At 42.4% G+C, this 18,497-nt stretch overlaps 1 protein-coding gene across 1 annotated transcript; it reads right to left on the reverse strand.

The window, feature by feature from the left end:
• Nucleotides 1-137: 137 nt before the first annotated feature.
• On the reverse strand, nucleotides 138-16,783 carry STK17B (serine/threonine kinase 17b). The gene is made up of 8 exons (XM_072342458.1): nucleotides 16,635-16,783; nucleotides 15,129-15,284; nucleotides 10,536-10,748; nucleotides 6,897-7,041; nucleotides 6,539-6,665; nucleotides 5,764-5,812; nucleotides 4,791-4,970; nucleotides 138-2,816 (listed from the first exon to the last, which is right to left on the reverse strand). Exons 2-8 carry the CDS (start codon nucleotides 15,248-15,250, stop codon nucleotides 2,534-2,536), a joined length of 1,119 nt encoding a protein of 372 aa, XP_072198559.1. The 5' UTR covers nucleotides 15,251-15,284; nucleotides 16,635-16,783; the 3' UTR covers nucleotides 138-2,533.
• Between the last annotated feature and the right edge of the window lie 1,714 nt (nucleotides 16,784-18,497).

The raw sequence follows: 18,497 nt of genomic DNA on the forward strand, positions 1-18,497 counted from the left end.
AGCAGACATGGGCAAGTAAACCACAGCTCTAGGTGGCCCCGCTTGAGCAGGGAGGCTGGACCAGACGACCTCCCGAGGTCCCTTCCCAACACAGTTCCGCAAGGCTGTGAAAAAAATGAGAAACACGGTTTTGAAAAGAGTAGAAGTTTATTTAATTAAATATAAAATGGTCACAAACTGCATAGAAATAGGTCTTCAGTCATCTTAAAATGTTACTCATCACTCACCGGATTATCTCTCCAGTAATGGGGCAGGAAGCGAGATGGGCTAAAAATTGTCTTCAGTGCACGTGTTTACCTTCAATCAAATCAAATCACCGACTTTGAATTTACACCAAGTACAAACTATGAAACTTAACTTCTTTGGATAAGAGAAATCTTCATTTATTGATAGATAAGTTAACTCCAGAAGTAGTAAGAAATGTAAACATCGGGTAACTTAATTAAAACACTTAAGGAACAAAAACTTCTTCATAAAGTGCTGGCACAAACCTTCCGCTTTATTTATCAAACACTAGAAACAGAAAACTAGTCGATAAAGACTTGCACAGGCTTCCCAGTTACAACTGAAGGTCAGTGATAATTAAAATAATAATTAAACCAAAATAAGACTCCAACTGGAAAGGCCAAGGACTTGGGAAAGTAGAGGTACAGGGTACGTGGGCACAATCCAACAACCACCCCCAGCAAAGGCATTTAATAACTGTGCATGTATATACAATATCATCACCACCGTAAAAACTGCATAAGAACACACAGAGAGCAATCAGTGCAGTTTGTTTCTACTGAGGCACCTGAGCTTCGTCCAGGCTATTATTTCATTTCACTTGAGATTAAGTCTTGGAAATCTTCTGTCAAACGAGCCGAGGACACCGCAATTGACTTTCCATAGAACATCACCCCAAATAAAAGACAAAAGTCCTCAATCCCTCCTCCATGCTTTATAGTGAAAGCTCGCGTTAAAATCTATTTGTAAAAATAATGACATTGTTCCTTCCTTTTGTGCAGAAAATACAACCTTTTACCAATGATTAACATAAGATCTCAATCATACGATGTTCCAGAACCTCCACCTGCCTCGCCACCATTGGATCAACAGCCACATTTGGAAAAGATTATTAGATTGTGATATTATATTACATAAATCAAATTAGGAAGACTAAGTCTGGGATTTCTAATCCTCGGGGCTTAGAACTACATTGAAGTGCCATTTACTAGCGTAATATTTATAGAAATTCTAGTATATTCTCTGCACAGAGTTCTAGCTTCAGTGTTATGATGAGAACCTTCTCTTGTCAGTTTTTCCATGTTAAACTGTTAGTTTCAGGCTGTTGAGACACAACTGGTATTTGCTCTAAGGTGAAGCTGGATTTACGCGTTATTTCTCAGAGCCTATAAACAGGAATTGAAAGGGATGTAACTTGAACACATAGCAAACCCACTATCCAAAGCAAATGAAAAGGCTTAAAACAACTACTGCGTAGTTTGCCTTTCAATATTAACACACTGCAGTCCATTTCTAAAGGCAGGCATGAAGCTAAGTTGTGTGAATAACAGTAACTGACTGAAAAACCCGCTGCACATCTACATTAAAAAGGCATAATGAAAAGCTTTTAATTGCAACTTCACTGGCAAGAAAAAAAAGTCATTTTCAGTTGTTCAATTATTAATTTGAACTTAGAAAGGGCATTTCATGACTTTGGGTTCATTTTCTGGTTTCAAGGTAAGGAAGAGATGGCTAATTGTAGACAATATACGTCAGATATCTTATGAAAGAAAACAAACGCGTACCAAATAACCACAACAGAATGGGAAATTCATCTTCTTCAAAGATAACTCACTGGTAAGAAGCAAAGGATCGCTAACACAAAGACTGACCATCTACCCGTTTTCTGTTCAGTCATTACACGCATCCACAGGACAAATGCCACTCTGAATAGGCATTACAATCCCTAGGTAGACCAGACCTGTAAGACGGAAACATTTCCTGAACTACCAACGATACCAGAGAAAAAGCAGTTTTCCAGATGGCCCCAGCAGATGGATCGTACCCCCGCAACGCTGCTTTTAGCTGTCATTTAAATCAACGAGAATGCTCACAGATAAGCCCATTAAGACAGCTAGATTCAGTTTCCCTGCTTAGATCAGCTTCTAAAGGCTAGTGCTAAAAATGTACACGCTATTCAACAACTGCTTGGCAAAGCTCAAAGTTTAGGCAAAAACTCAGGAAAATGAGTTGATCTACACACATGTTCAGGCTTTAATTTGGCATCACTTTTGGATTAAAATTTTAAAAGTGCAAAAATACTTAATTATACCTTCTTAAAAAAATAATTCGTGTTGCTGGTGCTACAACCCCGATTCCTCTGGAGTTAAATCCATTGCCTGCAACGGATAGAAAAGGCAGCACCAGAATAAAGAATCAAAGTGCTTTTCCAGTACAGCAACACTGCATAAATCGGCAAGCCAATCTTGCACTCGCCACTGGAATAGATTACACTAAATCCATCCTTATAAAAGTCCTATGTTACTCTTTAACATACGAAGTCTGTCATGAAGTCTTGGGGATACTGCAGTGAATCATCAAACCGGAAGCGTTTGGAGACCGTACTGCTGTCCTCTGGGATGTTTTCTTTGTCCTCCTTGTCGCTACAGGTACCATTACAACTGGATCTCACATTCCGCTCTTCTGAGCATTTTGTTGCATGTCCTGGCATCAGAGACGGGCAGCAAGATTCTTCAGGGCTGCACAGGAGTATCAAGTCCCCTTGCCGCAACCAGAAATGAGAGAGACAGGCCTCTGCTGTGGGCCTTTCCCTTGGAAAGAGAAAGAACAAATGCCAAGTTGCTTAAGTTAATTTGAGAAACACTAAAATAGTCATTAAAATACATCCTAGAACTTCTCAGCATACGTGAGAATTAACGCTACACAACTCATACTGCTGTTTTTCCACCACAGCTGCTGCTGCTGAAAAGCACATCAGAACCTACCACGGTTGGCAAAATGCATCTAGATTTCAGCTGAGAATTTTCCCTGCTGCTGGATGTTCTGATGTAATGCTTACCCAGTTTGGACAAGGAACAGCCTGCATTCGGTCCTTTGGGATGTTTTCAGCCTTATTTATGTATATGTGCTTGTGTTTATGCTTTTCAAGCACTACATTTTGTACAGATCGTTATAAGTAGGCTAACAAACATTCAGTCATGACGTTTTCAAGACAGGCCAAAGGACGTGTTGTCATCAACTCTATCACACGTTTTGCAACGTTTTACTGAAGTACTTCATCACAGACCGGTACAAAGTCTTCCAAAATGTATTTACTTCCCAACAGATCTCTGATAGATGAAATCATTCCTGTGGATGACCTATTATATTGCTACTCCAGTTTAGCATTGTTAAGTTCTACAACACAGGAAGACATTCATAAAAATATATGAATGCCCAGAGAAGTCTTATTATGGAGTTGACAAATTAAGGACAAATTTTCCCCTTGTAACATTCAAGAAGAAATATGCACCAAGCATCAGAATTGGAATAGAGTTACTGAGCATATATAATGAAGACTGAGATGTCCAGAAGAAGGAAAGTGGCTGAAAACCAATCATTCTGTAGGCCCACATTAACATTTGCCTAAGCAAGCTCTTGATAACTGCTCCCTTCATAATAATACGGTTTCTGTGAGTTGTTCTAGCTATTGACAAAGCCTCTGCATTAGATAACTTGGTAGAAAGGATTGTCCATCCATGATTATGTCTACTTATGTCCATACAGAACCCGTACTTACTCAAGAAAGGAATTTCAAGGATATCGTCCACTGTCATCAGCCTGTACTATCAAAGAACCACTTTCTCAACCAGATCGTTCAACTCCTCCTTGCTGAGGACAGAAACTATTGTGTCACCACAGGTGACAGTACACAGCAATACAAACAATATTACTTCACAGATCTTAGAGGAGTATGACTAGCTGACCTGACTAAACATTGTTCTCAAAACAAAGAACCATTGTTCTGGTTTTTGTTGCACACGTGCTAGTGCAAAGGATAAAAAACAGTCCCCATTAAACACCACATAACAAAGATAGACAGTTAATCCCTATCATTTTACCATTCTCAGAGACCATTTTCTCGGAGTTCAGCTACTTTGAAAGGCCTCCAGCAGTATCCAAACTCCCAAAGAACACTAAGTTACCAAAGTGTGCATTACAAGCAAAAAGAAGTTTGTGATTTGGATTGAGAAGCCTTTTTTAGACAACTGAGCATAGCAAAACACTATACGTATACACGTATATATCTATTCCTGATGAACACCCATATAGTGTGAAGAAGACACACACAGTCATAAGACCATCAGGTTTTGATATAAAATATATTAAACTAAAAAGCCCCATTAAAGATGTCAGGAAACATCCAAGCACACATCAGAAAGATAACATTCCACCTCTCTAAAAGGTGCAACAAAATGTTAGGTCGTAGACAAAACCCTGACATTTCCAGAATATATTTCGTACGACTTGTGAATTGTCAGTCCTCTGAATGAAATATATAAAGAAGGTAAAAATTTCTAAGTGAGCAAACTCAAAGACTGTGCCTGACTCCAAGAACAACCAGACAGTGAACTGAAGATCCCTTACTTACACTACAGAGCAGCAGAAACCTACACTTATAAATACCCAGCTCATAATACCAGCACATTGAGAAATATTAACTGATCGTATGAACAATGTTAACCTCCCAGGTTCACATTCATGTTTATCATGTGCTCACAGACATAAAAGAGTACATTACTTACTCAGGATTTTTAATGAGAAGTTTTTGAATGAAGTCTTTGGCAGGCTGCGAAACTGACAAAAATGTTTCTTCCGAATAATCCACATTAACTTGAGATATATTAAGGAAAGTTTCTTGATTATCAGCTCCCACAAATGGAGATTCTTGGGTCAGGAGCATGTATGATATTACACCTATGTTCCTGAAGTAAGAACACAGTGTGAAAGAAACATATTTTCTCATACTTGTTTGCAGTAGATAAAACAGCTTGATGTATGCGACTCTCAGAGAACTAAAACCAGCACGTGACCTCTCAGTTTGATATGACTCAAGTGTAAATGCATGTATACACACAACGAAATTCATTTCTATCTCCATGACAGGACTTGTTTTTTTATTTTTCCTTTATTTTCAATAAGCCTTTTGTTTCCTGCCACTGAGACTATTACAAAAAGGAAATCTATATCTTTTACATGGGCTGCTCTTGCAGATATGGCAGTTCTAAGCGAAAGAACTGCAGAAAAAAAAAAAAGTTCTAAACTTCACATAAATAAAAATAGACATTATTACACAAAAATTCTAGAAGTATTGCAGTCTGAGACATACTAAGATTATTTAATAACGCAAAAATGGTGAGGGGGGGGAGCCCAGAACAGTTAGTAGTCTGGGATAACACATTTCAAGTAATACCTAAAGTATGCTATCATCAGATAATTGTCACTATTTCCTTGGAACAGAAGGACACCTCGTATGTTCAGAAGCCACTTCACAGAAGGTGAGCAACACAGACATAGACAAAAACGTACATAGACTCCAGTTCACATTCAGAGCACTCCTTCTCTCAGCCACCCTTCCACCACTCCCTCTTGTTCAGCCCACCCACAGAACAGTATTCTTAAGAACCAAATAAAGCTGCACCACTGTCTGGAACTGCCATGCAAACTATTAACTGGTCCTTTCTACCTCAGTAAAACAAATTAACATATACAACCTACCACATATCCGTGGCTGTGGTAATAGGGTCATAGTTTAAGATTTCCGGAGCTGCAGAAAAAGAAGGAAGAAAAGGGAAGACATTTTAACAGGCGCATTACTCAAGTAACCTTGAATCCATACACTACAATTCTATCAACTTTCCTGTCAATTTCTGCTAACCATTATTAAGAAAGTAAGCACAATGATGTTTGAGTAATCAGGTTTACGTTCCTTCAGAGAGTGAAAAAGGTGCATGAAGTCTTCAGCACATTAACACTGCAAAGTCAGGTGACTGTGCCAATTTAACGGCCAGCAGCTGTTAACGTGTGTTAGATACAATGCTACTCAACACAGACTCACCTGCTCTTAGAAAAACAGGTGTAGGCAATTCTGATTTTTACTGTTTTGTTTTGTTTTTCCAAAAGATTTTCACTTTCCCAAGAACATTCTTACCTTAAATCATACTAAACAGCACTCCTAACTCACACATTCAGTGCATACTAATGCTGTATTGAAATTCTAATCATGAGAATTGTCCGAAGTTGTTGTTAACTGAACCTGTACAGCTATTAAGTTGTAGTCTACAGCAGAACAAACACTATAGCAGGAAATAAGGTGTGCTTATCCATACGTTTTTGTGTGTGTGCAAATAATAGCTAACTTCCCTAAAGCACAGCTCAGCACAACACACTGCCTCGTGCTGCTTTGTTCTCCAGTAATGACTGACGAGTCGCTAAGTGCACTTCAACTGTATTTTCCTCACACATCAGAAACCCCCATGCAGCTCCTTCATACCGAGGTACTCTGTGGTTCCCATGATCTGCCTCAGTTCAGTACTGTTGTCAATCTTCCGAGACATGCCAAAATCTACAATCTTCACATCACCAAGAGGACTGATGCTGCTCAGCAAAATATTTTGAGGCTAGAACAGAAAAAAATTCTCAGCTCACAGAACACAAAAACTGCAAAAAAACAACAATAATATTTCAGTTTATGTGGTTATTTTTTCATTTATGCTGCTGAATTTTATTGTCAGTAAGTTATTTTCTCTCTAGTACCCTGTTTTCTCCTCTTTGCTATGTACTTAAATTACTACAATTAGCACAACACTAAGTTGAAGACAAAGTACTAAAAAAGTGTGATGTAGCCTCACCTTTAAATCGAGATGAACAATATTTTTTTCATGCAAGCAACAAAGTCCTTCAAGTATTTGCCTTATAAGCCTTATGATATCACCTTCACCAATTCTGTCATCCAGATCTGGGACACACAGGTTAAAGATTTCTCCTCCAGCAGCACTGAAATACATTCAAGAACACTCAATGTATTAAACTTGAAAGCTCAAGCCAGGATAAAAAATCTATATATAGTATCTATATAATTTACTGAAGCTGATTACTAAATATTCATCCTAGAGGCTGAGAAAATAAGGTTTCTCCCCCTCCCCCCTCTTTCTGAACACACTCATCCCAAGACACATCGCATAAACTCTTAAAAAAAAGGGTAAAAAATATCTGATGATGCTTTTTATTCCCTCATATCCAACTTCAGCAGTTCAGATGGTGAAACAGAACTTTGTGGCGGAATTGCTCTTAAGGGTTTGGAAAACTCAAGCTTGTTACTTGGAAAGTGAGCCTGAAAATACCTCGAGGATGATCAGATCTACCATCAGTTTCTAATAGAAAACATCCTCACAAGTTACACCTGAAATTTCTCCAGTTAATTCCATAAATAATTGGATGAAACAAAGAAAAACAAAACAAAAAAAACCCTACATTCCTATTCTCTAAATTGGGGACTGAAACTATTGCCACATGCACCAACTACAGCTCAAGGAACAGACCGAGTCGTAGAGGAACAGCTCTGGAGGAAGAGGAAACTGCATACTCACTACCACAGACCTTATCATTCCAATGGAAGACTAGATTCTAATCAGTCCTTTCTGTCTGGCAGGTACTAGAAATAAGATCTAGCACACTGACTGTGATGAATACACAGTAGTCTGGTCAGTCAGTGAGAAAAGTCTTCAACTCTTGTAGACAAAGAATACTCCGAAGTACAGGGACTGAGCTCTGTCAGTTCGACATGTACCACTTCCAACAGAGACAACACTGACCACATTTTTTAACTTACTCACTTACTTTTATTTTTTTAAAGCATCTCAGTATGCCTTCCTCAAAAAAGGCTGTTGTTTACTTGCAGAACCCTACCATTAGTTAAGCATAAAGGAAGCATGGAAATAACCTTGTGTAATCATCTTGCCCTGTGGTTTCTTAGTTACACTCTAAGTGTTGCCACAGTGTCAGCTGTTTCTTTCCAAGCTGGGTTTGAAATCATTACTCAGCCTGCTCTGACTGCCTGAAGCTCCCATCTCAAGACTAAAGAGCTGTGTCAGAAACAGATTGGTTAAGTAGGAGTTTCACCTTTAGGAATATGAGTCTACAAAAAGGGAAGGATGCTGAACAACCTGGACAGTTACTAACCTGCTGAGGCTGTGTGAGTTGTCACTAATGCCTTACTAACTGCAACTGTGACAAAACAGATGAGGAAAGACTTCCAAGCTCAGGAAAGCTTTCAGTGCTCTCCCACATTACTCCTGTGCCCAAGTTTTTGTTTTGTTTTTTTAAGTGAAAGGGTGGAATAGATGTATCAAGAGCTGAACAGCCTCACTATCTGGGGCACTCACAGACAGCAAGCTGAATGTAGCAAAGCACCCTGGGCTGTAATAACAGCGAATAGGTTGAGGTAAATGACCGCTCAGCACTGCAGACCACAGCTAGAATGCAGCCTCCTGTTTCTGGCTCCCCAGTTCAAGGAAGTCACTAAATAAATTCAGCTGAGAAAGAAAGTAAAAGAGCACCGGATGAGTGAGCAGTAGCATATGCAAATAAGTTACCTTCAGAAAAATAACCTCACGCAATCCTATATAACACCAAAACTTGAATTGGAAGGTATAGCTCAGGAAATCTCGACTGATCTCTGACTGGAGCAATACACAGCAGCAAGCTAAAAAAGCCAGCATACCTTCAGTACTCTCAGAAGGCTGCTGAAAACAACATAGAGCAGCAAAATCATGCTTGGTATAAAACCTTCCCACGCAGTTCTGGTCTCCATACCTTCAAGCAGTATAATGAGACTACTGAAGATACAGAGCAGGGCAAACACAGGGGCAGTCAGTTGTTTTACAAGGAGAATCCAAAGAAACACTGACCCTTCAAGTTTGAATAGAGGATTATGGAAAAGCCTATGAATAGTGCTGTCAAAATAATCAGGGTCAGCATGCAGAGAAATAAGAACTGTTATTTATCAAATCCCACAGTACAACAACGAGGAGGCACCTGAGGAAACGAGCTGATTACATATACAAAAAAAAAAGGAGTATTTCCTCACACAACAGGTAGCCAAACAAGCAGACCAGGGAGGTTGTGCTGCCTCCTCCTCTGGAGATATTCAAGACCCTCCTAATGCCTTCCTGCTCAATCTACCATTGGGAACTTGCTTTAACAGGGGGACAGACTCCTTGGAGGTCCCTTCCAACTTCCTTGATTCTATTACCACAGAAGCTGACAGTATCACAGAGTTAAAAACAAACAAACAGATAAAACGGCTGCATAGACTTTATGTCCATAAGCACGTTCTAAAAGCAACTGGCAGATATGTATCTTCAATACAGCACTTTTGGTTGCTGGGACTGCACGAGGATAACAGACTGCAAGAAGGGCACAGGCGCACAAACAAGACAGAATTAGCTGAGCTGAAACAGAGATGAGACAAAAACCATCGGTACAGCTTTTATGTGAACTCATTCTAAATATGAAGTTCAGTACTTGTCATGTGGACGTGGTCTTCTACATTCTTGGTTTAGTCCTCACCGTGCTGTTAAAGATCAGTTAATTCTAAGGGCAAAAAGTAAGTTCTATCTTTGCCTCCTCTATTGGAGAATGATGTAGCCACAGTAAAAGGAGTTTATCACAATGCATGCAGATCACTGAATAATTCTGAGCAGCCTGGTCTGCTGGTTGGCAACCCTGCACACAGCAGGAGGGCTGAAACTAGATGGGGGTACCAGACAGTCCTTTTTTGGTATGACCTAAGATGCTTCAAAGCACTGTTCACCTTCTGTGGGATTCAAGAACGTTCTCTGCTCAGCTTGACATAAGCGATTCTTTAAAAAGAACTAAATATCACAACCTAGAACTGATGGTCAGGCTTCATATTAACTCTGTTTGACCAGAATATCCAAGCAAGGCTGGCGCTGAACAGAAGGCCTCGCTCACATTCAACAGACTCCTGAGTAAGGTGGTGTTCAAAGGCACAACAGTTTCAGTTTGAAATGAGTGCAAGCATCTACAGAAATGAGTTATGCAGCAATGAGAAAGAAGCAGCTTTTTATTTTTTTTAAGAAGAAAGAAAAAAAAAATCCTTTATCGGTGCATATTTTTAATGTTGAATAAAGAACTAATAAAGCTTTTGGGGTGTTTTGCTGCATGTCGCTATTCCATAGTCTGACACAGTTCATTAGCCTTGAATTGCACAAAATATACACCCAAAATCAGAGCGAAGTCACAGCAACGGATGCAACTCCTGAGTTTACGAGAGAATAAATCACACCAAAAAGCCCCCAAGACCTTAACAAATATTAGTCAATTAAAAAATCCTAATGAAATATTAGCATAACATATACAGTGTAGTGTTGCTATTCTTACAGGTGTTCAGAAAACTCAAGCAAAAAGCAAATATGTTGACAGGTTGGTAACTACCAGCGTGGGACACGCGACCGAGACATACTTACTACTCCAACACTAAGATGATTTCATTTGCCGTTTCAAAGACTTCATGGAGATTAACTATGCGAGGATTAGATTTCATTAGTTCAAGCACAGCAATTTCATGAAGGATCTCTGCTTTGCAGTCTTGACCTCTTCTTCTTTTCTTTAAAAACTTAGCTGCATATTCTTGGCCTGTGGATTTAGCTATACATTTCCTAACCACACCGCATCTTCCTCTGCAAAATAAAAGGAAAAAACACATTATGACTTCAGGTAGAAGCAGTAATTAATTGCCATTAGAACTACAAAGGCTTGGCACTGTGTCGTTATGTTTGGAGTCGGCCATGTTCTTACAGGGACAGCAAGGAGGTCACCTCAGGCCGCTCAGGGCTTTGTTCAGATTGGCAACATTGGGTTTTGTTTGCTTCTTCAACCAAGTACACACAGTGCACACACACAGCAAAGCACACACAAGATACGGTAGCAGGTACAGTACGGACACACCAACAGGATAGAGTAGAACAAAACAACTGAAAAACAGAAAGAAAGCAGGGGAAAAAAAAAGCATAACTCTGCACTGGGATCAGGGACAGAAAACTTTCAAGTCATAAAAAAAACGCTTCCGTTCACAAATGATGCAGGACTGCTAAAAATTCACTCTGCCGCACTAAGCACTGAAACATCTAATCAGAAAAACACGCGCCGCTTCGCACTCCCTTCTCCAACTGCAGTTAGACAAAAGTGAGCTGCTTTGTTTCCCAGCCAACTGTTTAGGTATGGAAACAAAAATGTCTTTTTGGCAAAGACGTGTTTTTAAAAGAAAACCGCACAGTGCAGTTGAAACACCAGGCTGACCTTTAAAAAAAAATTAGGGGAAAAATGCAGGTTTTTAAGCCAAGTTATAAAGTCCCGAAAAATAAAAACCCAACAAAACACAAACCCCCTCGTTTTATAATCACCAGTTCTGCATTCCCAGAAACGCCTCACTGCATATTTGCAAAGTTTTTGAATCATACAAGAAAAACTATGAAGACAAAACAAAAAAAAACCCAACACTTTTAGGACTAAAATAGTTGAAAGTTTTAAGAACAGTTTCAAAGCTGTTTGCAAAGAGAGGAACAAAAGGGAAGAAAGCAAAACTGAGCAGAGCAATGCCTAAAAGGAACACCTCTGACACACAACACATCCTGAATGGCAGGAGAGCCAAAGCTTGCTTTTATTCAGGCTGCTGTCAGTTCTTCTCAACAGAACCCTTTCTCTGTCATAATTTATTTCAAAGTCAGTTAGATTTGTCTTTCATTTCTAATCTAGTAAATTCAGAAAGGCAAACACTAATACAAAAATCAAGAGGGAAAAGTAATTTACAGCCTGATAAGTGTGTACTCTTCATTTTAACTACTGTTCGTAAGCCTGAAATAGCCAAGTGCTTTCCCAACTGCTAAATGAGCTAATACAGCTGAGCACTGGAAGTCACCGAGCTGAAACTCTTCATATACTGAAGTCTCTTGATATTCCCCACAGCTCGCAGTCTCGTTTTAACATCACACCGCGCCATCTACCACGGGAGTGTCTCTAAAATTACGGAAGAGGAACTGGTTGAGTTTCAAGAGAACAGGAAAACCTTTGCTGCAAGTTTCTGAACATCTCCTTCCCAGCAGCTCCGGGTGCAACAGCTCTGAAGGATCTGCGATATCTCCAGATACATCTACATCTATGATGTATCAATTCCCACTTGTTTATATGATCTTGGTAGGATGCAAATTATTTAACAGTTATAGATACGAAGGGAAAAAATCACATCTTCAAAGGTGCAAAAACAACAAAAAGAGAAGCAATATTTTAAAAAGTAAATACTTAGAGAGCCTGCTAAACACTACTAGTTTATCTCCAGTGTGCAGAAAGTTCCCAACCCCCAAAATACTGCATTTGCCATAGAACTCTGTCTTCAGAACTATGTCATTTTCTAACCATTCATCATAGAAACACAGAATGGCTTGTGTTGGAAAGGATCTCAAACACCAGCAGGTTGATACCTAACTATTTGGGCTGCCCAGGGCCCCATACAAGCACAGCCCCTAGGATGGGGCACCCACAGCTCCCATGGGCAGCCAGTGCTGGTCTCTGAGTAAAGAATTCCCTCCTGTATTTAGAATTTCCCTCCTGTATTATTCCAATCTAACCTGCATTTCCTACTCTTTTAGCTTAAAGCCATTCCCCCTTGTCCTTTCACTATCAGACCATTTAAAAAGTCCCTCCCCTCCTGTTCCTAAGTTCCCTTCAAGTACTGGAAGACTGCAGTGAGGTCTCCCCAGAGCCTCTCCTTCTCCAAGCTGAACAAGCCCAGCTCCCTTAGCCTATCCTCACAGTAGAGGTGGCTTCAGACCCCTGAGCATCTCCATGGCCCTCCTCTGGGCCTGCTCCAACACAGCTTTCTCCAGCCTGGATGCTCTTGTCTGCTTCAACCTGTACAGACCTCAGATACTTCATCACTGACCCCATGTCCTTTACCTCAAGCCATTTACAGCTGACAGCATCTTCCATCCTTTTACTCCTACTTTCATAGCTTTCTTGCTATGCCCAAGCAAACAGAACAAAGTGACTTAAGTTACTTTAAGGGAGGCTATACAGGCACACAAACAACTCATTCAAATCTATATAGCAGCATTTGCTCATCATGTCGATAAATGAGGTTTCTAGAGGAGAGACAATTAATGACAAAGACACTATATCTTTTTTCAAGCAAGAACTTGGCAAGATAAAACTTCACTTCTAAAAGCACCTGCAGACAAATTAACGTACACACACGCAACTGCTGGAAATGGCTTTTGTTAGCCAAAAGTGTTACGGAAACCACACAGAAATTAACGTTCTGCTTCAAGTTATCAAGTTGCCATATTACTCAGTGTCTCAAGAGATGCTGAGTCTCAGAAACAGCTTGTAGCCATCTACCAAACGAGTCATAAAAGAGCATCACCAAAACTTGGAAACTGACACATGAGATAGCATCTCAGCTTAACAGAAAGGCTGTGGCTGGAAGAAACAAGTCAAGCCAAGTTCTCTTCATAGAATTGTTTGAGTGCTGGAATTTCCCCAGAAATTATAAGAAAAAAACAGATCTGAAGTTAGATCTGAAATTTTGCATTAAAGCAAGCACAGTGCTTCCCCCCTCCTCACTGCCTGCAAAGCAAACACAATGCTGGAGAGGTACATTGCACAGCTCAATTCCTACTTATTTCCGTATCTCAAGTTATCAACCACAGAAATTCAACTGCTTAAAAAGAAGCCAAGCCATCCACGCTGAGGACAGAGCTGCTGTAACCCACCAAACAGAACCTGCCTGCTCCACGAGTCAGTGCCTTCAGCACCAGAGGACCTAAAAGATAAGGGTGTGGGAGGAAGGAAAGGGATTTGGGAGAGCTGAGTAGCAAAGAACAACTTAAAGGAAGATGAAAACTGCAAGTGAACACACACAGACTGGTAGGCCAGAAAAGCTGAAAAACCATATTTGGAAAAGATGCTTCCCTACTTCTGATTCTTTGCATTTTGGAACTTTTTTTTTTCTCTTTTTATGTCTGCTTTTATACGTACACAAAGTATTAAAAACTGAGGTTGGGAATCGAAGCAAAAAAGATGCTTTTATTTGCTTTAGACATCAGCACACATCACAGGTAGGCACAGTCTGACAACCAAGCACTTGAAGAAAATCAGAGCTGGTACCCAGAACTGGTTCTACAGAGCCTGGCAGTCAGAACTAGGGCTGACACAGTGCCACGGACACAAGAAAGTTAAGGGCTACAGGGTGTACTTTTCTAAAGAGCATGAGATACAAACATACTCGAGTGACCAGGAGAACTGTAGTACAGGTGAGACAGACTACAAAGTTATGCCTGCCTAAGCTAGAAGTAAGAAGGATCGCTGTTCAGCATAGGAATGCTGAACAAATCACAAATGACCCATGCCACTTCTATTCAAGGAACTTGGAAGCATCACCACACTGTTACGTTTGCGTGGGTTTATACACAATTCCCTGAATATTTTCAAGGTATCAATTAACCCAGTCATTTTAAATAAGCATTAATTTAGACGCCTTTAACACAAATACCAAGAATTTTTTTTGTTTGCTTTGATTTGCTGTTTTACTATTGCAAACCTGAGTGAAGGAAGCAGACGGCCCAATTACTCTTGGTTGTTAGAAACCTAACCATAAAAGGTCAGTGGAAAAGAGGTCTTGGTTTTCAGGACTTAAAAACAACAAACAGCTGGCATCACTACCTCAGAAGTGCCATTCTTTGCCTTGCAATTCTGCTCTAGGTTATCTCTTCTAGAGCTTATATCCCTGTAACATAGTGTGCAAATGGACAGGGAAAGGGAAAAGGACACAATAGACACTGATGTTGCTATTAGCGCAGCCTGAGCCTCTGGAAAAGGCTGGCATGTTACGACTCACTGTACCTTTACCCTGTTCCCACGGAGCTACACTGAAAAGAAGGGAGCAGGGAAGGTGGGTGGGGAGAACTGTTCTTCATTCCTCACCTACAGCTGTAGAAGTCTGTCAGAAAACAAGCCTATCATTGCACACAACTCTGCCTTAGCAGAAATCCCTCTGACAGCCTTACCTTCCCAGCTCTTTGGACTCCAGCATGTAAAAACTGTGGAAGTTGTCCGTCCTGATTTGTGTCTGCAGAGACATGGCCAACAAGCCCGAAAGGCTTCTGTTCTCCAGCTTTCTCCTGGACATGCTTAGGAACAAGTCCGTCCCTTCTGCCAGTCACCTGTTAAAGCAACACAACAGTGAGTCTGGGCAGTTCCACAATCACAGTGCAAGGAAATACATGCAGATCAGGGCTTAGATCTATCTGAACAGAAAGCCTGAAGTTTGTTTAAATGTGACCAGAACGCTCCACATTTAATCACTCTACATACACAACTGGAAAGGAACGCTAAACAAGAGAATCGAGGGACGCCAAAAACATGAGCTCAAAAATGAACCTTTTTTTTTTCAAAGCTGTTTTAACTTAATCTAACTGGATTACTGATTAGAAAGCCTGATGAATGGGATGGTTCCTTCCTTGCAAATTCTGATTGCTCAGAAGCAAACGACAGGTAAGGCAGCTGAACAGACCAGAATAACGGCACATTCAGAAGATACAGCACCCATACTAACTCTACTACTGATTACAGAAAAAAATAAGCAGCTGTTTAAAAGCTAAAAGAACAAGTTTGGACACTCACATTGACAGGCCTGAAGCACCTCTTCAGGCAGGATGTAAAAGCAAAGCAGAAAAAGGTTACTGAAGGATATCGGCAGCCTTAACCGATGTCTTAATTCAAGGTGAAGGGCAGGTTTACCTTTGTTAACAATAGTTAAAAAAGAAAGAAAGAAAAACTATTGCACAAGGCAAATTACAGTCCGGATGCAGTTGGCAGCCAGGAAAAAAACAACACAAACCCCACAACCCTACAGTTTAAAGATAAAACTCTAAGCAGTATTTGATAAGCATGAAATAAACGGAAAGCTTACCAGAGGTTCCCAACACAGGGCAGGCTGCCTGCCTGTGAATCACCCTGTTTGTAACAAACCAGCGTTGACAAAGCAGCAGCTTATGGTGTCCGACGGATTTGGACGGCTCCAGTATTACATCACCGGGCCGTTCTCTGAGGTGCACGCACTGAATGGGGCTCAACAGTCACCTCGGTGCCGCAGGACGAGGGACAGGTGAGCTAAACAAGGGTCAGCTACGGCTAAACACATTCAGCTCCGTTTCATTCTATGTTGTTCTGAAGGATGCGATTAAGAAAAGCTTTTGCCTCACGCCGGATTAACTGAGCTTCCCTGCTAAGAAACCACATCTCCCTTCAGCTCGGTGTCACCGAGAGCACGCAGGAGCAAACAGCCGCAGATGAGCACTTAACGTCCTCGGGAGAACACGGTCTAACTTCCTTCGCATCTAATTAGCTCAGGCTGCGTTCAATAGGTGGCAGTAAGGCCAGCGGGCTGCGGGACGAGCCGGATCTTCTCACAGGCAGCTCCGCGCCTCGAGCTCTGCCGCCGGCGCTCTCGGCGACGCTCGCTCAACCCCCCGCCGCCCCGCGGGACCCGCCCGAGCCCGTGGCACACTCACCTCTCCCCGCAGACACCACGCAACGAGCCGCCGCTCCCTCCAACGCCGCCGCAACCGGCCCTCACGCCGCAGGCCGCCCCGCGCCGCCGCCAGCCAACCGCCGCCCCGCGCAGCCGGCGTTTGAAAAGCGCAGCCCGGCAGATGTGGCTGCCCCGGCGGCGCCCGCTCGCCCCGCCCCCTCGTGCCAGGGAGGAGCCAATCCGCGCCCGGCTGCCTTAGCAGCGCTCTCCCCCATTGGTCAGGCGTCCTCGTCCATCATAGCGCCCCCTCCCGGCTGCCCTCGCTCCCCCGGGGCGGGCGGAGCGCGGCAGGTGCCGGCGGTGCCGCGGTTCCCTGCGGGCCGAGGCTGCGGGGCTGCGGGGCTGGCCGCGCCCGGAGGGACGTTTTGTCCCGCTGCCGCACGACGGAGCGAGGCGCTCCTGTGGGCGAGACCAGCCGATAGCATCAGCTGGTGGGGCGGCTGTGGGGCTGATCGGGTGCCGGCGGTAGCGGGACAGCGGGGAAGGACCTGCTTGCCCAGAGGTTCGCTTCTGGTGTAAGCCCTGCCCGCCTCACCTCCCGCCGCCATTCCTTGCCTTCTGAGCCGCCAGACTATGTCACAGAAGCAGTCGGTGTCCCTCAGAGCTCTGCCTCGGCCCTGCCTCCATTACAGCACGGCTGGGGACTGATTGGTTACAGAGAACGCCAGTACAAGGCGTAGCAAAGGTGGGTTTGGTTGGGAAGCGTTGCAAGCAGCATTCCGAACATACCGAATGTTCCACAGGAGAAGGACTAAACGATCGCGGCAATTAAGATGCTTTAGGTTCTTACAGCACGTGGCGCTTTATGGCTGTCTCCATGGCCGTGTGTCCTTAACAGCTCCTTCCTAGGGCAGGATCTGCTGTACGCACCCCTTCGGTCCTGAAAACCAAATAAAGAGTGAAAGAGTGTATTGCTGTACTCCTGGTTATCTGTTCAGATCATAGTGCCATAGAACCGTGTGGCACTCGGTGAAGGCTGTAATTGGCAGGGCTCCACCCTGAGGACTTTGGAATTTTAATTAGATACAGAGAGTGGCTGAGGGTGGAGGAAGGTCACGGCAGTGCAGGATCATCAGCTACGCTTGTTAGTAATGCCTGCATCTGGGCATTAATTGCTGTTTTGTAATTAACCCGAATGTGCATGCTGCACGGTTCCCATTCTTAACACTAACTTCTCTCTCTTTAGTTATCTATCCGTCACCAACTTGGCTTCTCTGCAGTTTATAGAGGCTTCCATGGACAGAACTATTTCTTCTTGATCCATTCTTTTTTCCTGCACAAAGATGTGTACAGCTCGGGTCCAGAGCCACAAGCCTTGCAGGAAGCCAGCCCTTGGTTAAAGGCTCAGATCCCTCAAGAAATGCTTATCTGGTCACAATTCATGGACTTTGGAGTGAACAGACAGCAGGCTTCCAAGATAGCCTGGGTGGGGAGGAGAGGACAAGTGGATGTATGTCATTAAGAACCACAGAGATGGAAGCCGGGAATGGCTGAGCCTTCTTTATCCCACTTGTAATACCTTCTTTCACAAGATCTTTACAAGGCAATACCCTGATTTGTAACACCAAAAAGGCCTCAAAAAAAACCCCACACCATAATGCAAACGAATAGGTCCACCAAGCGATCAGTCAGTTAGCTTTTTGTGGCACAGCCATTGCACAGGGCACTACATACTCGAGCAAAAGCAGAACAAAACCTTACCTGAGGAGCTTCAGTGTCCCAGCTTTCTGAAATGGCTGCTGCACGAAGTACCTGCAGTTGTGTGCTTGGAGGAAGAGCATGGAGAATGTCAAAAACTGCTGATTCCATGAATCTCTGATTATAGCATAAAGCTGCCTGTTTT

This window comes from Excalfactoria chinensis, chromosome 7 (genome assembly GCF_039878825.1).
Source record: "Excalfactoria chinensis isolate bCotChi1 chromosome 7, bCotChi1.hap2, whole genome shotgun sequence".
Lineage (NCBI taxonomy): Eukaryota > Metazoa > Chordata > Aves > Galliformes > Phasianidae > Excalfactoria > Excalfactoria chinensis.

Coding starts and splice junctions, on each gene's coding strand:
- STK17B (XM_072342458.1), bottom strand. CDS start 15,250: ATGTCCAGGAGAAAGCTGGAGAACAGAAGCCTTTCGGGCTTGTTGGCC. Junction 10,749..15,128: donor GAGTCCAAAGAGCTGGGAAG/GTAAGGCTGTCA, acceptor TTTATTTTGCAG/AGGAAGATGCGGTGTGGTTA. Junction 6,666..6,896: donor TTGTTCATCTCGATTTAAAG/GTGAGGCTACAT, acceptor TTTCTGTTCTAG/CCTCAAAATATTTTGCTGAG.